General features: G+C 40.8%; 1 protein-coding gene across 1 annotated transcript in view; it reads right to left on the reverse strand.

Annotated features, from left to right (window-relative positions):
* SKAP1 (src kinase associated phosphoprotein 1) overlaps nucleotides 1-23032 on the reverse strand; it is a 2077187-nt gene that overhangs the window by 1304040 nt on the left and 750115 nt on the right. Inside the window, exon 6 of the mRNA XM_044055319.1 lies at nucleotides 15439-15501. Within this exon, the coding sequence (XP_043911254.1) occupies nucleotides 15439-15501 (63 nt within the window). The remainder of the gene's footprint in view (nucleotides 1-15438; nucleotides 15502-23032) is intronic.

The following is a 23032-nucleotide window of genomic DNA, read 5'->3' on the forward strand; positions in this document are numbered from 1 at the left end:
TCGTTGGTCTCAGTGAGGCCTTTCTGTAGGATGTCTACATCACTTGGGGAGTTAATAATGACTCCCAGCTTGCAGTCGTCTGCAAACTTGGTCAGCTAGAATCCCTCCGTGTTTGCCTGGACTTCTGAGAAGTAGATGCCAAACAGGAGAGGACCCAGGACTGATCCCTGTGGGACTCCACTCATGACTGGTCAGCAGTCTGATTTGGAGTCCGCTACTTTTACACTGTGGGTTCTGTCAGCTAATTTGCAACCCACCTAGTGATATAGGGGTTGATGCCTAGTTTGGTGAGTTTATCAATAATTCCTGAGTGGGGAATGATATCAAAGGCCTTGGCCAGATTGAGGTGGGCTGTATGAACTGCCTTGCCCTCATCCACAGCTCTGGTGACTGACTCAAAGAAGTCAACCAGGTTCATAGGTGGGTACTAGGCTATTGGCCTTAGAGCCTATATAAGCCTAGCCAAAAAGATACCCTGGTTTTTGCCACCCAAGAAAATTATTTTTCTGTGCCCTTGTCGAGCGGAACCACAGAAGTGACCCCGGGGTGAATTTCCTATTTCCCATCCACTCATCAAGATTTTTCTTGAAGAGTGCTAATGAGGAGCTTTGTTTGATATAGACAGGTAGTTTGTTCCAGAGTATGGGAAGTCTCTGGGACAGGAATCTATCCCTGCAGCATGTTCCGTTTGTTGTGGTGACAAGGTTTAGGTCCTAAGAGAGTGCAGCTCAGAGAGATTGGGATTTCTTTAATTAGAGCATGTCCAGCAGCTCTGGGTTTGTCATAGCTTTGTATGTTAGGCAGAGATCGCCTCTGAGTATGTGATATGCAACGGAGTAAAGCTGGAGCTTCTTGTGACAGTCTGCATAGGGCATCTGTTTGAGGCTGGTAATCCTCTTTGTGAGGTATTTCTGCTGCCTTTCCAGTTGTTGTAGATGTCTTGTGAGGTACATACCAAAAGGGGCATTGTACTCCATAATGGGTCTAATGAGTGACGAGTAGAGAGGAACAATGACCTATTTTTTCCTGGATGAGAAAACTTTTGTGATGAGGTGTGCCATGTAGAAGGATTTCCTGACTACTGTGGTGATGTGATTATCAAAGGAGAGACTACTGACCACCTGTGTCCCATGGTCTCTTATCATACTTTCACTGTTAAGTAGACTAAAGCCTATGTGGTAGTTCATGAGTAAGGAGTTTTTACCAAAAGGGATGACAATGCACTTTATGGCATGGAGCTTGAGTCCATGGCTTTGACACCAGGCATCTGTCTCACTGAGGCCCTTTTGTAGGATGTCCACATCGTTAGGAGTTTCGATTATGGCTCCTAGTTTGCAGTCATCTGCGAACTTCGTTAGCCAAAGACCTTCTGTGTTAGCCTGTACTTCAGAGAAATAGATATCAAACAGGAAAGGACCCAGGACTGAACCCTGTGGTACTCTACTTGTCACTGGCCCGAAGTCAGATTTGTAGTCTGCTACTTTCACAGTGTGGGTTCTGTCAGTGAGCCAGTTGGCAACCCATCTTGTGACACAGGGATTTTTACCTAGTTTAGAAAGTTTATCTATAATTATAGAGTGGGGGATGGTGTCAAAAGGCTTGGCGAGATCTAGATAGGCTGTGTGAACCACCTTACCCTCATCTATGGCTTTGATGACTGCTTCAAAGAAGTCTATCAGGTTTAGGAGACATGACCTGCTTTTACAAACCTGAACTGGGTGGGGTCCGGAGTTTGGAGATTACTAATGTCTTTGTTTATAAGTTCCATGATGATACGTTACATGGCCTTGCAGACTAGGTTCGTCAAGCTAATGGGATGGTAGTTCCCAGGGTCTGTGGTGGCTCCCCCTTTGTAGAGTGGGATAACCGCCACTATGCACCATTCATTGGGCACAAAGCTTGAGGTGAGGCTATGATTGAACATGCTACTTAAGTGGGATGCCAGTTCATTCTGTAGTTCATGTAGAATGTAGCCTGGGATGTTGTCAGCTCCCATGGATGCTGTGTTCTTGGCTTTGGAGAGTGTGTTTTTTACCTGTGCAGCCATCAGTACAGGAACTTTGCATTCTTCCGGTATAGAGATTGGCCCTTTTAGGGGGTGAGAGGGGGAGTAAAGTTAGCACTGAACCTATCTGCCAGGATGTTGGCAATATCAGTTGGTTCTGTATATTTAGTGACATTGTGCTGTAACTCAGAGCAGATCGGAGTGTTGCCATTGAGATTCTTGACATAGCTATAGAATTATTTGTGGTTGCCTTTAGAATCAGTGGCGATTTTGTTTTTGTAACTAGCTTTGGAGGATTTTATGAGGAATCTCAGCTTCTTACTGAGGCTGACCATGGAGTTCCTCCAATCATGGGATTTTACTCTTTTTTGCAACAGTTTCTTTCTTCTGTTAAAGGGTTTGTTTAAGGCATGGGGCCACCAGATTGGCTTCCTTTTTTTGGAGGATAGCATCTTGATTCTGTTAGGGATAGCATGATCCATGCACTCATGTAAGTGCTTATAAAGTGCATTTGTGTAGGATTCAACAGTCATACCTCTATTGTCCATCTACATTGGTGTCTTGAAGTTTGCCACGTCTGTCTTAAGAAGCGTGAAGTTGGCTTTGGAGAAATTTTTTATGGTGGTTTCCCTAATGGGGGTGTGGGTGGGATGTGGATGTCTAGGGTGATTAGCTTGTAGTCGGATCTGACCAACGAGGAAATGACCTCTGGTGTGGAACACCGGTCACCCATGTTGGTAATGACCAGGTCTAGGATATTGCTGCCCATGGTGGGAGTGTGGATAAGCTGATCCAAGGCATTAGAATTTATGAAATCCAGAAAATGTTGAGTAAAATAGTTGGTGCATGAATAGTTTTCTCAGTTAATGGTGGGGTAGTTGAAATCGCCCATTATTAGGGTGTTGGGTTGTACTCTTAATATTTTCCAGTGTATCAAGAAATGAGGAGTGGGAATTCTGGGGCATGGTGGGGATCTGTAGCAAGCTACAATTTGGATTGTGGTCTTGCCCAGAGTTAGTTGCACTTGGATAATCTCAGATGCATTATGCTGAGCAACTAGCCTGGAGGTGTGGATATCCTTAATGAATATTCCACCTTTAGTGTTTCGGTCCAGGTTAGGTGGCCGAAAGGTGTGGTATGAATTATAGCTTGGTAATGCAGGGGTGCCCTCTGAAGCCTTGAACCAGGTCTCTGTCACTGCACAGATGTCGATGTTCTCCCTTTTAAGGAGCGTCTCAAGTGAGTGCATTTTGAGGTTTAGACTTCTAGCATTGAGTAGCATTACCCTCAGATTTTGCTTGCTTGTACCTGTTATGGTGGTGAATTTGTCATTTGAACCTTGCCTAATTCTTGGCCTTGGATAATGCAGCTTTAAGCTGTGCTGCAGTAATGCTGGGTGCCTGGCATTCCTCCAGTACTGTGATTGGTCCTTTGAGGGGGGTAAATTTGGCACTGAATCTGTCGGCCAGTATGTTGGCAATATCTGTTGGCTCAGTATAAGAGGTTTCAAGAAAAAATGACCAACAGACTGTGGTAGCTGTAAATTTGTATATTAAACAATCATAGCATCAGTATATAATGCAAACAAACCGGTTTTGGCTTTTACTTTACTAAGCCTTCATCAGTGATGAATTTACAGCTACCACAGTCTGCTGGTCGTTTTTTCCTGAAGTGTCTAGGTATTTTGAGACCTTGCAGATGCCTTACTTGCAGGGATCCATTCTGGATCAGTATAAGAGGTACCATTGCACAGTTACTAAGAGCAAACCTGGGTATTGTTGTGGGGATTCTTGATATAACTATAGAAGGTTTTGTGGTTGTTTTTAGTGTCTGCTGCAATTCTGCCTTCATAGCTGTCTTTAGAGGTTTTTATGAGGGATCTCAACTTTTTGTTAAAGCTAATAAGCGAGTTTTTCCAGTCTTGGGACTTCACCTTTTTCTGCAACAGTTTTTTCCTTTTGTTATAGAGTTTATTAATAGCAGGAGACCACCAGATTGGCTTCCTTTTTTGGAGGAGAGCATCTTGGTTCTGTTGGGTATGGCTAGTTCCATGCATTTATGTACATGGTCATACAGTGCGCATTGGTGTATGATTCAGCAGTCATGCATCTATTTTCCATTGACATGGGTGCCGTGAAGTTAGCCACTTCTGTTTTTAGGAGCCCAAAGTCAGTTTTGGAGAATTTTTTTATGGCAGTTACCTTTGCGGGGGGTGAGGGTGAAATGTGGATTTACATGGTGATTAGTTTGTGGTCAGATCAGAGGAATTGACTATTGGTGTAGAGCAATGGTTGCCCATGTTAGTAATAACCAGGTCAAGGATGTTCACTGACAACACTACTAGTCCACACAAACTCAAAATGTGAGAGATGCAACTATATCAAGAACCCTGAATCTATGCTCTCTCACACAGCAATCACTACATATGACAATGAATGAGTTGTCAGCATGCACACCTCACGTCCTACTTCATCCAAACCCATATCACACATACCTACATATGTCCACGTCCTCACCAGAAACATACCTAAACATGAGAAACCTCCCAAACACAAACAAAAGCATGCTACACATAATACTTCCTCTGCAGAACACAATACACATAACAGCTCATACATCAGTGTCTCATCTGTCAAGCCCTTAAGGAAAAACACAAAACCAAACATATTAGTCATAAGTGATTCCATCGTGAGACACACAGATGTCCCTCTCACCAGGCTGGATAATGAAAAGGTCATGGTCAGCTATCTGTCAGTTGCCGGGATCTGCCATATCACACATGCACTCAAGTCTCTCAACAACAGGTAATGTTATGACTCTATACATGACTACAGTCCATGTTGCTGTGAACAACTTGAGATGTACCTCTCTGGATTATATGAAGAGGCATGACTGAGCTCTTGGACTATGTGTCTCAGGCAGGTATGTCTCTAGCCTTAACCAGCATTTTACCTTCACCTAGGATGATGCCTAAAAACAAACAGAAAATTATTTATTTCAATAATTGCTTAATTCCTGGTGTCATTCTAAGGGGATCCAGTATTTGTTAGCCTGGGATGACATGATCGATAGACCGCGATGCTTTTCCACAGATGGTCTTCATCTGTCACTCCTGGGATTTCGGCTACTGGCTAAGGCTCTTGCCACCCCCATAGTGCCTTTTTTAGGCAGTGTCTCAAGGACAAAATTCCTGACGTAAAAACTCCATCTAAAAATAACCTTAAAGTTATGCTGTTAACTGCTAGGAGTTTTAATACGAAACTGCACTCACTGAAAGCAGTCCTCACTTTGGAAGATGCAGACATTTGTGCAGTCACGGAGACCTGGTTCAAGACTGTGGACAGCACCCCAGCCATACCAGGTTACACTTCCTTCCACACTTTCAGACCACATACTGAAGGGGTGATAACTAAAGGAGGAAATGTATAAAGATTCATTAAAGATAAATACACCTTCAGACTGGTTAAACAGAACGATTCCCTATAGATACTCCAGATACAATTAACTCTTGGTAGGACACCTATTCAAGTCACTGCCAGCTACAGGACCCCCTCCATGAATCAGGACACCCACTCTGCCTATTTGGATCTACTTGAGTCTATCAAGATACATCTGAACATCATGGTTTTGGGAGACTTTAACTACCCATCCATTGACTGGTTAAATTACTCGTCCTCAAACTCACTTGCCCAAAGGTTCCATGACTTCATTAACTCCAATGCCCAGGACCAGCTGGTTGACACCCCCCACAAAGGGTGCCAACATCCTGGATCTGGTGCTTACTAGTATGGGGGACCGCTGTAGTACCTCCACTATGAGGTCTTCCCTGGTGAGATCTGACCACAAATCAGTCTCATTAAAAGTAACCATCACACCTACCCCCCCCCCCCCAAAGCAGCAACTAAATTAAAAAACTTCTCCAAAGCAGATTATAACCTCTTACAGGATGGTATAAATAGCTTCACTGCACCTCCCCCCTCAGATGGAATTGGCAGCTATGCCAAGTTCTACACCAGTGCTTTATACAAACACCTGTAAAACTGCACTGACTATGGCCGTACCTGATAGGACCAAAAGAAGCTCCTCAAGGAAGAGCAAACCTGCTTGGTGGACAATTGTCATTAACCAGCTTTATAATAAGAGGAAGAAATTGCTAAGAGTAAGAGGGAGCGAGCCCTAAACTGGAAACACTCCTTCCTTAGCTTAAACAAGCAAATAAGACTTCTTGTGAAGTCCTCCAAAGAAAACTACAAATCCAAATTAGGTTCTTCAACTAACGACAGCCAAAAGGAAAGGCACAGATTTGTGTCGAACTTGTAGTTAAAGATACCACATATACTGAGCCTGTGGACATAGCTAACCTGTTAGCTGACAAGACATCTTTCTATCCCCCCTTCTAGTTACTGGAGAAGGTTCACTGAGGGGTAGAAAAACTTCTCCCTTCCCGTCCTATTTACTCCTGGAGAGTGTCTTTTTAACCTCAGGTCTACATTATACAGATCCATCACAGAGTGCATTGAAGAAAGACATCTTGTAGGGCTCCGCAAAGTCGCAAAGGTGCATCCAGGTGTACCTCCTAATAGTAATGCCTGAACCTGCCACTCTCAAAATGCCCCCTGTAGCATGGGGAATCAGTCACATGGAGGCATTTGAGAGGGACTGAAGGGTGACCAGTTAAGAAGAAATGGTCTTTTTATCCTCTGCTGAAGAAGACCCTGAGATGGACTTGGTAAGTTCCTTAGTCAAATCCCTTTGTAACCTTGTAAAATGTGCCAGATAATTCAGAGACCATAGGGCAAAGGTCGCTGTACAAGGATTCACTTTCTGAATCTGTCCAAGGCCCCAGACTCCCTGTTAGGGGGGTGAACAGAGGGACTTTCCTCAACAAGTTCTTTTTTGATGGCTGAGATTATACACAACTAACACTATCCCATAAACTAATATATAACACAGATAAGTGCCCTTCTCTCCATTCTATTCTACAACTCTACACCCCCACCAGAAACCTTTGATCCACTAAGAAACAGCTCCTAAAAGTTTCAAACCCAATAAAAGGGCTGGGCAGAGCCTGTACTCACACTTCATATCTAAACTATGGAACCCTCTATCCCTCTCTATCACATAAATGGAATCCTTAAAAAACATTAAACTCACTTTAAAAAAATTATCTCCTTAATGAACCGATATGTCCCTGCTTACAAAGCCACAGGCCACTGTAAGCTCTGTCAAACAAATTGAAGTTATGGTTAAGGTGTTTACCTTACAAACACAAGGTGCAGGGTTTGATTCACACATGGGGTAATTGGCTAGGCTTAAAATGGCCCACAAGGGCAGTTAGCCTAGTACTAATCTATGAACCTATGAACCCTGTGAATATGATCACTCTATATTTTGCTCTCTTATAATCCCATAAAGGGTCAGTGCATGGACATGCACAATATTTTTTTTAAACAAAAGGTATAAAATAGAACCCTATGTAAGTATCTCTGTATTCTTTGTTACTGATATGCAGAAAATCTTATACGCTTTTAAAATGTATTAAAACTTTTCATTTGATGCATTGTACTCTTTGACAACCTGTATGAAATCTTTGTATGTTGTTGTATATAATATCATCTTATACACTTCTTGATTTGTCATCTTCTCCCTGGGCCTTCAAAGAAAATCAGTTTTCAACCCAGTGGACATTCCCGGTCAAGAAATGTCAATAAATAAATAAATAAATAACTGGGGGGGGGGGGGGACTGCTCCAATGGGCACGGTCCCTGGGTACAACTAGGTACTTTTCTGGCTTTCTAGGAATAGGTTCTGTCATATCTGAATCCTTCCAACCTGATGAAAAATGAGATCTACCAGTTTATCCGCCAGGGGTACCACCCAGGATGTAGTTAATTTCCAGTTCCAAAAATCTCAAGAAACACTGACTCCTCCTAGGAAGGGGCTTCGGAAGACTAACCAACTTTCTGCCTCAGCAACTTGAGAATTTCTCCTCAAGGGGTGATGTGGGAGACTCCTCCCCTTCTTCAATGTCAGCGTCTTCTGTTAAAGATTTCTATGGGGAATCAGGGTGCCTCCTCTTGCACTTACACTTCTGGGGAACTTATTTGTGGGGATGATCCGAGCACTTACTGATCCAAGGACAACTAGAACAAACCAGCTGCCCAGATGGGACAGAATGAGCAAACTCAGGCCCAGGAGACAGTTGTGGAGGGGCAGGACTGAGTGGGGGGGGGGGGCAAAGATGTCCTATCTCCAGTCACTTGGAAAGCTCTCTCCACTGCCTTAACAGTTGAAGGCAATGGTGATCTCAGGACCATTCTAGTAGGAGTCAAAGCCACTTGTCTGGAGAAATCCAAGAGTTCCCCATGAACCTGCCTTAGTGCAGAAGTCATAGGTGTGCTATCTACAGCTGAAGCCCTAAGAGGAACAGATGGCTCCGAAAGCCTCAGAGTCAAAAATCTACACCCAAGGTGGTGCTGAAGCTACTGTCCGAGATCCCTCTGGCACTTAAAAAGTCACAGTCAGATGGATCAGAGAGAAAGTGTCAGAGTTGATGAAGGCTAAGCCTTCAGGGCCAACCCAGACAGCCCAGTGATTCTCATATCCAGTACCTCCAAAGCCGAGGGATGGATCAGAGTAGTAGTTATCAAGACTGTTTAGGCTGGTGTGAAGCTCATAGGTCCAATGGGAGACAGTGATGGAAGTACTCTCAACTGAATTTGACTCCTTTGAACTTTTCTCACTGTCCTGTCCACATCTGCTTCTGACAGGACCCTGGTAGATCTGAAGGATGAGAAGGTAGACAGAGGCCTCGACACTCTATATGGAGTCTTTTGCAAAAATGGAGAGTTTAGTTTGGATGAGATCAGCTTAGGATAGAACCGAGGGTGTTGAAGGGTGGGTGACTTAGGAGATGAAGCTTTTGGATCTGAAGGACTGGATGGATCTGAAGTCCTGGAAATTCTGGCTGGAGCATTTAAAGCTTGAGCAGAGTGAGAAGAGTGGACAGGGATATGTGTCTTTGACTCCTTTGGCTTACCTTTGGTCTTCCCTCTCTCTTTTCTCCTTGAAGTTTCTATGTCTGTTTCTGAGTAGAGGGGGAAGCTCCAGATACTGAAGAATAGGAGGAAGGCAACAGACCCTTAAGAACTAATTTATTTCTGCACTCAACCAAGCTGGAAACATTTCACACTCCATCTCTAGATGTGTGGCCCCAAAGACAGTACATGCACCTGGAGTGGGCATCTATTTTTTAAAGACAGTAGGCTTGTCAGACATCCTAAAAGATAACAACCAATCATAAAAACAACAATGAATAGCACTTAGAAATACACAGTAGAGAAAAATCTACTTTAACAAAGTTACCATCAGTGGTAAATAAGATACTCTTGACAATGGGAAGGGAGCTACTAAACTTTACATTTCCATTAATCAATGTGTTCCTCGCCCAGCCATTTTAACCTTTTTTTCTGGCAATGCTTTCCTCATAGATCTGTTTTTACTAATATTCCACAGTGATGCCATTCATGAAAGGGGAAGCTGCCAGCCCAGCCATCTGGAATTTTGAAAATAATTATATGTCATTTGTGAATATCAACATGATTCATATGCTTGTGTTACAAATTTATTAGAATTGTATGTCATATAAGATGGTGTGCTGAAGAGGTAATTTACAAAGTGCTGTTTAAAGATGTAACCACAGCATGCCCTACTGGATTAGAACAAAAATATACCTGCACTATTGTAACTGTTTAGATGTATATATTTTAACAATGGAAACTGGAACACAAGAGGTTAATTACAGAAAAATAGCTGAAATTAAATAACCTTGTGGCCACGTAAAAAAAGAATATTATCTTTCAGTTTCAGTGCAGTAACAGAAAAAACTTCTAGAACTAAAAGTTTTCTGTATTGTGTTTTATTGTTTAATGACTTCCAAGATCTGCCTTAAATCTAAGAAAAGCCCTTGTCTATGTATTTTCACAGGTAGATGCTAAATGCTAAATGCAGTGGGGATTTTCACCTGGGATAGATTCAGATGATGAGAAATAATGTCATTATACAAGCTATCCTAGCAGTACTATTTGAAATATTAATTTGGGAAGTCTCTTCATGAGAGACTGTACTCTGTATTTTGTCTTTGACCTGACAACATCAAGATACATCCACTCACCACATTGGCCTTGCTTGCTCTGAAGTAAGTTATTAGGGTACAGTCAGGAATATAACCAAGCTGAGCTTAGATATTTTCCTTATTTATTTGAGACTGTCCTGCAATGTTGTTCTAAATATTTTGTGTGATTTTGAACTCTGATGTAACTGTTAGTATATACTGAGTATTTTCTTGTTCTTTTATTATTTATTATTAAATATATCTAAACATTTCATTGTGATTGATCTGTCTAGAGATATAGAAGTTCTGAGAACACTTGCATAGTTATTTGGTGACACTGTGTAGGCCACTCCTAATAGCGTTGCTCTTGATCAAACTACTATTTGTATTGATAGCAGCATTACACATTAAGATTGGACACCCTTTGTTAAGGGCTTTAATGTAGATGATAAAGAGGTGGCTGGTGGCCGTAATAACTACCTTATAGTCTGTGTAGAAGGGGGCATAGCTAGTAAACCTCTGCACGCCTTTCCCAGGGGTGTGTGTGTGTGTGTGTGTGTGTGTGTGTGTGTGTGTGTGTGTGTGTGTGTGTGTGTGTGTGTGTGTGTGTGTGTAAAACAAATCTCCAGGACTGTGTGTGTCAGGGACACGAAACACTGGTTGGACAAAGAGTGTTGGAGGTCGTGGCTTGGCCACTCAACTGAGATCTCAACTCTATATCTGTGCCAGTAGGGAGTCTTATTGGTGATATGGAGAAAGAGGGAGAAACCAGCCCCGGACTGATGTGGTCTCTGTGTGCTCTTAAGGGAAACTGCACTTGATGCAGTGAGCAGCATCTGGAAATACTGTGTGTGTACCTGTCCTCTTCTCAGTGTACATCCCCCACTGGTGCTAGTGGTGAGGACTGAGGCTCCTTGATTACTAGGCCGGTGGTGGGGCGTCACAGTGCCCAATTGTCTTTATCTTCCCCAAGTCCTATAATAATCGCTGTCCTTTTTTGTCTTGCTGGACTATCACAAATCTCCTCAATAATTAACTGCCATTTATAACCTTTTTTAAATGGAAATCATCATTAACAACTCCCTTTTTCCCATTTTCTACATGGGGTTGTGGTGTCATGTCAACTGTTGTCATCTCTCTCTATATTCAGTACCTCCTTTGACAGTCATGCCTGATTGTCACAGATCTTCTCTCACACAATCCATCTGCTTCTTTGCTGGATGCCCTCATTTCCTCTAGCCATCTACCTGTCTGCCTCAAATCTTCTTCAACAGATTGCCTTTTGCTTTTCTGCACAGGTGCCTGAACCACCATAATCTGTTCTCTATTACCTTTTCTATAACTAGATTTCCTCATCTCTCCCACAGTGTGTGTTCTACCACCCATTTCAGGCACTTCATCTCCATCATCTCTAGCTTCCTCAACTGCTCTGCCTTTACTGTCCAGATTTCTGTACCATACAGTAGTACTGGTGACACCACTGTTTTGTACACCTTACTTTTCAGTTTCTTTGGCATCCATCTATCATATACTACACCTACGCTAGTTGGATGCAGCCCCTCTGATTCTAGTGTTGACTTCCTCATTGAGACGTTTCCTCTCCTCAGCCATCCCTCCCACATACATAAAGCTGTTAACCTGTTCCACTATTTTCGCCTCTATATCAATTTTCAGCTTCTTCTGAACTCCAGAATTTGCTGGCATTACCAGTATCTTATCTTTACTCAGTTACATCACATGTGCCTTCAGTTTTGCATTTCATTGCCTTATTTTTTGCTGAAGTTCTTTCTCAAATTCTGCCTGTAATGCAACATTAATAATCTGTCCCCTCCAGCCTATTGTCATAAAGGGATATCACCTTCATAATTCACTTCCAACAACTGAATGTTCTCCTGATATTCATCTGCTAATCTTACTGAAGCAGACATCTTCTTTAATAATACAAAATTGGAATCCCAAGTCCTTCACTACTGCCCTAAGATGGTACTGTAATGGCAAACACTTACCATGGCTTACTATTGAACTCAAGAACCTGATGTGCTTTAGGGATTAAGTGTCATAGTAATGGAAATCCTCAAATGCACCCACACACACACACACACACACACACACACACACGCACACACACACACACACACACACACACACACACACACACACACACACACACACACACACACACACACACACACACACACACACACACACACACACACACACACACACACACACACTCTTCAGAACCTCTAACCCATCCTTGGAAAGGATTTTAGGATTGCAGTCAAAAACTGACAGATATATATATATATATATATATATATATATATATATATAAAACGTAGATCTCAACAAATGTCCAGTGAACTACTGGGGACATATTAACTAATTGCTACTTACAACAGTATAGTCATCAGAAAAGCAGAGCTCTTATGTATCCTACAATTGTATACTCACCATTAAAGGAGACTTTCCTGTACTCCTGAAATGAGAATACTCATCAGTGTTTTCAAAGTCTAATTTTTGAAGTTCTTTAAAAGGTGCATACAACCATGCAAACTTAGGCAGCAAGGTGTCATCTACAATTTGACATGATTTGCTGTGTGAAATGGTCAACATGGGATGTGTAGATCTCAAGTTAATAAGGTGTGTTTAGAAAAAATAATGTTGGGGTGGTATATTCAAGTATTATTTATTTATTATATTATTTATTTATTTGCTTTTGTTGACCGGGAGTGTCCGACTGGACGTAGGTCCATTTTCAGCAGAGTCCCGGGGAGAAAAGCTCCACAGTTAAAATAAACAGACACTATTTACATTGGATTACATAGCGATTAACAATTTAACATAGCAATTACTTACAACAGATTTACAGATGAAGAACATAGTACATCAGTAGACAACTAGAATCTTTATCTGTGAAGTACATAACAGACATTAACAAATGTTACAATAAGAAGTTCCTGCTGTACAATAAGTACTAGGCTTATGAGCATCTGAGCTTGCTATAATCAAGGTAGTTAGTGGAGTGGAAAGAAAGGTAGTGGTTGGATGGGGTGGGTGATAGTAGAGTGGGAGTTGCAAGGGCATAGCCAGCATGTTTTTAAGTGTGCTTTTAGTAAAGTTTTGAAGTGGGTGCATGATGGTATGGAGATAATTGTGGGTGGGAGGGAGTTCCATAATTTGGCTATGGTGCAAGAGAATAGTGCTTCACCAGCAGAGTTATTGGCTTTAGTGATCTGCAAGTGATTTTTGTAGTAGTGGGTGTTAGTAAAAAAAATACATTAAAACATGGTGGTTAGTGTGAAGACATTTTAAGATAAAAACTGTCTTTTGGTAAAGCAGTTATGACTACTGCCTATATTTTCATAATGTCATTAATTTTATATTAGCTGTGTTACCTACAGGTGAACAAATAGTGTCATCTTATAAAAATTATTAAGGCATACAATGTTCCCTCTTATACCCGACATCTAACACAAATGGATTTGTAGATTAATATTACTTTGAAGTATTATGAAATTATTATATACATAATTTGCATAGATTCAGTAATATCACAAAACAGTAGTATGCTATCCCCTCTTGTCATACATCATTGGAAAGTGCTTGAACAGGTGAACAATTCCCTCATCTTGGATCTATATTGCACACTTTACAGGGATGTACCCTTTTCTTTCACCATGAAACTAGTGCTTTTTAGAAAATAAAATACTGTTTTCCTTTATACATCTGCAGTATAAAATTAGCATCTACATTCAGGCCTTTGTTGCTAACACCTGTGTATTGCCCATTGTCTGCCAAAGAGATATGATATGTTACATTTTTGTAACTCACACCATTTACCAGATATTATAAGTCTAATGTATGTTTTCAGCACAGGGTTTTGGAAAAAGCTCTCATAAAGCAAGTGGTTTCCTGGCTTAGAAGATCTCAGGAAGCAAAGATGTTAATTAGCTGGCTCCCTGTTGAAATGCTGGCACTCGAAATGCCAACTGCTGAAATGCTGGGAAAAAAAATCTGGAGCATTTCTCCCTGGGCCTCCGCTGAAAACAGGATCTGTGGAACCTAGTCGGACTTTCCCAGTCAATAAAATAAATAAATAAATTAATTAATTAAAAAAGACAGAAACAACAGAGAAGCGTAAGTCTTGACAATCACTCTTCTTAAAACTTCTTTTGTGGGGGGAAGCCCTCATACACTCAACTTGCAGTATAACAACTCCAAGATCACCACACCTTGGGGAAAAGGGAATATTCCAAGAAATGGCATCTCAAACTTACTATATGTAAGTCCGTTCTTTCGGCCATTCAGTCTCTGTGCTTTGGGACTTACTCTAACAGGTCCTGACATGTCAAATGGTTATAAAATTGGTCTCCTGCTGTTCAGGGTTAAATCAGTAAAAGGATACTTGGGCATACTCACTGCAGCCCAGCTCAACTTGTGTGCTCCTAACATTTTTCTCCTGCACTCTACATATGATAAGGGAGGGATACAGGGAAGTTATGACTTCCTTTTTCCAGGAAGAAATGCCCTTAGTAATGAGGTGAGGCATGTAGAAAGCTCTCCATACAATGGAGGCAACATGGTGGTCAAAAGTTAGATTGCTGTCAACTTGGGTACCCAGGTCCCTCACAACTGCTTGCGTGCTTAGGATGTTGTTATTAATGTGATCATTTGTGGAGATGTCACTCTCTCCAAAATGGATGATGATGCATTTTCTGGCTTTTAGTTTGAGGCCATGATTCTGGCACCAGTGATTTGTCTGTATAGTTCAAATATTTTTTCACCAAAATAGCATTCAGACTGTGCATTTTATCACTAAATGCCTTCCAAGCCAATGTGTTCCTACTACTGCTTCATGAAATATGTTTGAAAACATGATGTCACATCCCATTGCAGAGCAGAAAATCACAAGAAGGAAAAAATGAGAAGAAAGTATTTTCACAAAGGGTCTATTTTTTGTGCCTTATGTCTACCCCACCTCTTCATGGCCTTAAAATAATCACTTCCAACATGAACTACAAGGAAAGGAAAATAAAGTGTTCAATGCTGTTTTCCTTTTCAGTACCTTCTTTGTCTACACTGCATGTGATGGCATTTCATCTACCACCATTCCATGGGAAAACTGTCTTAATAAACAGTCATCTTTAGATGCTTCCATCTTTCCTCTTTCATATGTGATCATCTTTGCTGTTATTATTTCACCTTCTAGTATGAAATTTTAGGTTTGATTAGAAATGCCTGATTCCAACAGTGTCACATGAGGAATGATCCAAAAAGTTCACTCTTTGATATTTGTGAAAGCAGTACATGTCCTTACCTGAAGATATACCTATTTCATTGTCTCCTGCATCTCCTGAGGGCTGCCGAGTAAAATCATCTTCTGTGAAGTAGGAAAAAGACTGTTATCAGTATGTAAATTTAAAGCATCATATCTTCTACAACAATTGCAAATTTCAGTGCATCACATTTACTGTTTTCTTGAACCCACTTATTTTAGTATTATTACTATATATATAACTCTCACACTATGATGAAAGAATGTTTTTGTTTGTTTGTTTCATCTAACCCCTCTGTTTCTCTGTCCAACTCTTCCCTCCTGGTTTCCCCAAATAAAGTTGTTGATTTTTTTTTTTATCTGGGAAAATCCCAGTTATCCTGGGCGCAGGAACAGTTGTCCGCAAATTAACAGATCACCTGTTTTTTTGTGCGTTTATGGCACACCATCCCTGTACATGGCCTAAGCATCTGAGAGAAGCATGCAATGGGCCTGTGGTGTAGAAAGTTAGCATCTTAAATAACTGGCACGATACCTATCTCTGGAAAATATATATACCTGTTTGTATACCTGTGACACACCTAAAACAAAAGGTATTTACAAATCGTTTATGGCACACCATCCCTGTACATGGCCTAAGCATCTGAGAGAAGCATGCAATGGGCCTGTGGTGTAGAAAGTTAGCATCTTAAATAACTGGCACGATACCTATCTCTGGAAAATATATATACCTGTTTGTATACCTGTGACACACCTAAAACAAAAGGTATTTACAAATAATCACATTTCATTGTACTTTTGGAAACATGGCTGAAAAGCTAAACTGCCTTCAGCATTTTTTTACTATGGCCTGTCTATTAATAACCAGAGCTTGCTTACTGTTTCATCTCAGCTTTTCAATCAAGAGATGTGAAGGTAAAGGAAAAGATCTCTAAACAATATGTAACAGTGGCTTAATGGTAATGGTTCTGGGTTACAGCTCAGTCATCTTTGGTTTATGCCTGACCTCTGATAATTATTTGTGTAAAGCAGTGTATGTGTTTCTTGTTCTTTCTTTGGTTTTCTCAAGTTACTGTAGTGTCCTTTCATCTTCCAAAACCATTAGTTACACTAAGTTATCTATGTATAAGACATATTTACTCTTGCCCTTGTGACCCAGATCAGCTGATAAAGGTCTGAGAAGGACTAATTCACTTACTTGTTTCACAAATAAAATGAATAAATATACAGAGTAGATGAAAACAGTTTAAATAACTATAAAACACCTGAATACCTGCCATACAGCCAAGAACAGTACACATGTAAAACCAGACATAACAATTCAGGAAGTATCTGTTCAAGAATTAGTGAATCTAGGAAATGATTATCTACCAATTTATTTTATTTATTTATTCACATTTGTTTACTGGGATAGTCCACTGGGCAATTATGAGCCCATCTTCAGTGGAGGACTGGGAGAAAAGCTCCACAGACAACAAGTAAATATAGCAAGCATGAACAATTAAGTAAGATTATGCAAAGTAATTACAATAACAAGGAAGTCATCAGTGTCTGGCAATTAACATAAAAAGGAGTATGTGACTTTGTACAATTGTTTCTATCTAATAATACAGAATGAATTACTGAAGAAGGTTTTGACTAAAGTAGTAGGGATGATGCAGAAAAAGTTATTGACATATGTTTACATATAGAAAAGAGACAGAATATAGAGTGAAAGAAAAATGCAGAATAGGTTATCAGCAAGTGTTCCCTATAGAAAAAGAGATAGCCAGAATGTTAAGTGTAAGAATGAGATCCCAGATTAATACAGCAAATGGGACTTCCTGAAGCATAGAGGCCACTGGCCAATTGGGACTAGCCTGGTTAACAATGTTTAAATAAAAATAAATAAATAAATAAAAAGTTTACATCTTAAGTGCTGAAACACTAAAGCTCACCACAACTGTTGAAGTTAATCATTAACCCCTTACCAGTTTTGAGGGGAACTGAAGAAGTCTGGGTTGAACCTGGGCACAAAACTGTGATTCTTTTTTTCTTTTTCTTCTTCTATGGGAAATACATGACTCAGTTTAACTTATTCATACCCAGCAGCTATAGAAAATCCAAGAGCAGTCTACATATTTATACTCAGACAATTGTTTTGAAAAATCAGGTCTAAAAATAAGAAAACAAGCAAAGTAAAGTATATAGGTTCATAGCTTCATAAAAGGCTAAGCTAACAGCCCTACAGCCCTTACAAGCCTAGCCATATTTATCCTGAGTTGCCCCCCTTGTCGGTTGTTAGGTGAGTGAAGCTGGTAGAGGTAAGAGTCTAGTAGTTAATACAGACTTTCTGTCTCCAGGAGCGATATGGGCACCACCACGGGTGAATCTGTGGTCATCCATTCATTGCTCTAGGTTGCGTTTGAAGAGGATTAGGGATGGGCTCTGTTTCACAAGAAAATGGAAGTCTCTGAGAGATGTATCTGTCTCTATAGCATGACCTGTTCATGTCAGAGGCTAAATTAAGATCCCTGGAGAGAGAGTGACTCTCCTGCAGTTTGATTTACAAATGTATAGCATTTCCATCATTGCTTGGTCAGAGACCACCCTGTAAGCCAGGCACAGGTCATCCCTTCGCAACCTGAAGGAGACAGAATACAGTGATAGGACTTTCAGTCTTTTCACGTAAGATTTGTTTTGTGTACCCTGTAATTTCTTGATGATAAGCTTCTGTGGTCTCCAATTATTGCAGGTGCCTGGTGAGGTAAATGCAAAACAGAGCATTTCACTCAATTATTGATCTGATGAGGGCTGAGTATAATGGAATTATAACATCCTTAGATCTGGATGGATGCCTTTACTTATAAAATGTGCCACATAAATGAATTTCCTTACTACTGTGGAGATGTGTTGGTCAAAATTCAGATTGCGATCAACCTTAATACCCAGATCACGTACCATTGGGTTTACACTTGAGGAGGGGGCATTGTCTGCAATGTCATTAGCAGGGATGTCAGCTTTCCCAATGTAAATAATAATGCATTTTTCTGCATTTAGTTTTAATCCGTGGCTATGGCACCAATCATTTGCCTGCATTAATGCTGTTTGCAATTTATTAACATCAGTGGAGGACTCAGTGATTGCTTCTAATTTACAATCATCAGCAGACTTGGTCAGCCACAGGCCATCCAAGTTTGCCTGGACTTCTGAGATATAAATTCTGAACAGTAAGGGGCCCAGCACAGAACCCTGTGGTACGCTACTGGTGACTGTTCTTTTGCTAGAGGTGAAGTCACCCACTTTGACAGTATCTGTCCTGTCGGTGAGACAGTTGGCTACCCATTTGGTAATGTAGGGGTTAATTCCCAAATGGGAGAGTTTCTTTAGAATACTTGAATGGGGGATTGTGTCAAATGCCTTGGCTAGGTCAAGATAGGCGGTATGCACTGTCTTTCCCTCGTCAAGGACCTTGGTGACTTTCTCGAAGAACTCAACACTGTTTAACAGCCATGATCTCCCTTTAACGAATCCGAACTGGGTTGGGTTCAAAGTTTGGAGATTACATATGCCCTTGGTAATAAGGTTTATAATGATTCTTTCCATGGCCTTGCAGATGAGGTTAGTCAGGCTTATGGGCCTATAAATCCCAGGGTTGGTTGATAATCCCCCTTTGTACAGAGGGATTGCTGTTGCTGTCCTGTCCGCCATTCCACCAGAACATAGCCAGCTCTCAGGTTGTGGTTAAACAGGGATCCAAGTTGGTCTGCTAGGTTATGTTTTAAGTTGTTTAAAAGGCAAACTGGGATGTTGTCTGGCCCCATTGATGCCATGCTTTTTGCCTTGGGAGAGCATTGAGATGACCTGCTCTCTTGAGATAACAGACTGAGGAATGGTGCCAGGTCTACTTTGGAGGATGGCTGGAGAGGATGTGGGGGGGGTGCTGAAGTTTTCTCCAAATCTGTCAGATAGCAGGTTGGCTATTACCTCTGCTGAGCATGGGTGGTGCCATCCACAACCAGTTCAGCACATAGCTGATTATTCCCTTTTAGATTTCAGACAAAGTTAAAGAATGCCTTGTGACTATCCTTAGCTAGGAAGGCAAGGCTATTTTTCTTTCTAATTAGCTTTGGAGGACTTAACAAGGAGGAATTGATAAGACCTCTTAATTTGTTTGCTTAAGTTAGAGAGGGATTTCTTCCTGTGCTTAGCCAGTTCCCTCTTGTACTTGGACATTAGTTTCTTTCTGTTTTGTATAGCCTGTTTATACTAGGGATCCACCAGGGTGACTTGTTTTTTTGGCAAGACCTGATTTTAATCCGTTCAGATACAGCCAATTCTATACAAGTGTTTTAATGGTTATACAACACATTGGTGTACACTTCTGCATAGGAATCTATGTTATCTGCATTCGAGGGGGCTTTTGAAAATTCTTATATCATCACTTTGTAGGAGGTAATTTGTCTTAGAAAAATTCTTAAGCATTTTTGATCTTCATATAATTACATTGAACGAGAATGACTTATGGTCCAGTCTTACCAGGGAGGACATCATATGGAGGGAGGTGCAAAGCTCTCCCATGTTAGTGAATACTATGTCCCAGACATTTGAGCCTCTTGTGGGTGTGCTGACTAGCTGTTCCAAAGCATTTGTATTGACAAAGTGCATCAACCACTGAGCCAGCATGTTTGTGGTTGTACGTTTCCCAATCGATGGTAGGATAATTAAAATCACCCATGAGTAAGTTGCTGGTCTGTATCAAAAGTGACTCCAGTAAGTCCAGGTATGTGGTATGTTTTTCCTGTTTGTTGGTGGGGGACCTATAGTTAGCTATGATGTGGTAAGGGGCTTTGCCTATAGTTAATTGGACATGGAATAGCTCAAGGGAGTCATATTGTTCGATCAGTCTAGAGGTGTACTTATCCTTAATGAAGATGGATACACCTCCTCCTTTGGTTCTTTCATGCTCAATTTGTGGTCTGAACATATAAAAGGCATTGTAGCCCTGCACAGACAGGGTGCTTTCCACTCCTTTGAACCATGTCTTGGTGACTGCACAGACATCAGCGTTTTCCAAACTGAGAAGTGCTTCCAGGTAGTGCAGTTTTTTGTTTAGACTCCTAGCATTAAGCAGCAGTACCTTAAGTTTATCTAGAGAGGATTTTGTTATGTTGGGAGGTTGGTTATTTTGACACTGCCTATAACAGGCACAACAGAGGTGACTAATGCCTTTGACTGTATCCAAAAGCCTAGAAGAGACAGGTGCAGATCATCTCTGGCAAAGCAGCGAGGCCTGCCGATGATGTCTTTCCAGGCTGACAGATATTGAATCCCCTTGGAATGACACCAGAAGCTAAGCCAATTGTTAAAAGTCAATCATTTTTTGTTTGTATTGTGGCATCATCCTTGGAGAAGGTAGAATGCTGCTTAAGGCTAGGCTTATACCTGCCTGTGACACATAATCTGAAAGCTTAGTCATGTCTCTCTTCATATAGTCCAGTGAGGTATGTCTTAAGTCTTTCACCCACACATGGATTATGACAGAGTCATACCAGTACTTGTGCCTGAGTGACTTGAGTGCTTGAATGACTTGACGGATCTTGGCACCTGACAGCCTGCTAACCGTAAACAGCTCCTTATCCAGCCTGGTGAGGGGAACATTTGTGTGTTTCACAATGGCGTCACCTATCACCAATACATTAGGTCTTTAGATTTTGTGGTGTTATGCCTTATGGGCTTAATTGCTGAGACACTGGTGTGTGTGTATGTTATTTTGTGTTATGGTTGTTTTTTGCATTGTTATGTGTTTAAGTGATTTCCATTTGGGAGGCCTTTGATTTTTTAAGTTACTAGTGAGTACCTCTGCATATGTGGTTTTATGTGTCATGTCCTTATTTAGTGTGGGAAGGATGTGTGTTGACAACCTGTTTGGCATTTGATTTGTCCTTATGTGAGAGTCTTGCCTCCAATTTCATAGTGTATCTACATCGATCACATAAAGCATTTATTTGTTTCGGGAAGTGGTTGTCAACATATATGAGACAATTGCTACATTGCCTCAGCATGCCCATGTCTATCAGGCTGGCCAGAGAGATAATGGTAAACTGCCCATCCATGACAGCAGGCTCTTACTGCATGGTTTATTAGGGAAGGAAATGGATCAATTTAAACGGACTGTGCTGGTAGTGTCAAAACCACAAGAGGGACCTACACTTTGTGTAGGCTAAGGTTAATCAGTAAGGCAACAATACCCAGTATGCAACTGAGTTGCTCCTAGAGTAGCAGAAACACTTGGAAGGGTTTCACTGACATCTGCTTAGGGAAAAATTGATCTTCTAGGCTTTTGTGTCTATACAAAGGCATTGCTAACCGCCGCTGTGCAAAGAGCAGCACTAAACAAATGTGAGACTTAAATATGAGCAAAGAGAAACAAGTTTTAAGCTAACTACCAATCAAGAAAGCACACAATAAGCCTTCCACCAGCAATCCCCAACTCAAACAGGTTATATCAACACATTTCTGCTGCAAGGGTACAAAAAAAACACCTTCTTAACATGGAATAGCTAATTTGGAACCCAAGTGTAATAAGACCACAAAAACTACCTACAACAGCCCTACACTAACAGATACAATGTAATACAGTGCAATTAACTACTTAAAGCAGCAGCAGCCAATACATTTTTTCAAAACTGTACAGTCACAGTATATAAGTGAATTGCAAAAAGATACTTTGAGCCCTTTTGTGTGCTTCCCAGTTCCGATACAAACACCTGTTGCCACTACATATATGATCCCAGCTCTCCTAATCTAAAAGCACAGAAAAGCAGTATCTGGAGTGAAATGCTACCACAAACAAACTTAAAAGATATAAAATGCTAGCACAAACAAACGTAAAGATGGGGATACAGCAGTGTACTTCAAATAGCTTACAAAAGAGTGATTATTCAATAAAAGTGTCCACTTTGTATAAATGAGCCAAGAGCCATTCAACTGTACAGAATTTATAAAGGCACTACTAACAAGATAAACTGATTAATAAGCCCTCCAGCCAATAAAACTACATGCAAAAATCTCAAGTGTTTCTCAAGTGTTTCCCTAACCTAAACAGACCAGGCTACCTCCCAGTGCACCAGATGGAAAATCCACTGATCTCTTGATGTAAATGTAAAAACAAATGCTTGGTAGAGTGTAAAAATACACAACTTTATCCAATAGTTAGCCAGATAATGAATTCAGAGCAAGTGAGTTAGGAGAACAATGAGAGGCAAAATGAAATTTTTCAATATAAGCACAAGGAAAGGCAAATAAATCAAGATATTAACATCAGTATAGAAAGGGAGGAGCTTATTAAGCTCAATTTACAGTAGGGGCGGGCAGCTTAAAATCACCAGGTTTAAAAAAACAGATCAATGAAGGGGAGGGTGGGTGGAAAAAGCTAGCATAGAATCAGCAGCAGTGATTTAGTTTATGTGGGCTTGAAATCTTTCCAGAAAAAAGACAAAGGCCCAGAAACTTACTGTATATTTAAGTGTCACTCAAACAATTTAACCAATGAAAAACATGTGCAATGTGCAGCCTAGCTAATTTAAGCGTCTATCTCTCACAAAAACACTAGGCCAAGCATATTTCTTAAAACAGAAAACAAAATGGAGCAGGT

This window comes from Protopterus annectens, chromosome 13.part0 (genome assembly GCF_019279795.1).
Source record: "Protopterus annectens isolate FY-2018-M chromosome 13.part0, PAN1.0, whole genome shotgun sequence".
Classification (NCBI taxonomy): Eukaryota; Metazoa; Chordata; order Ceratodontiformes; family Protopteridae; genus Protopterus; species Protopterus annectens.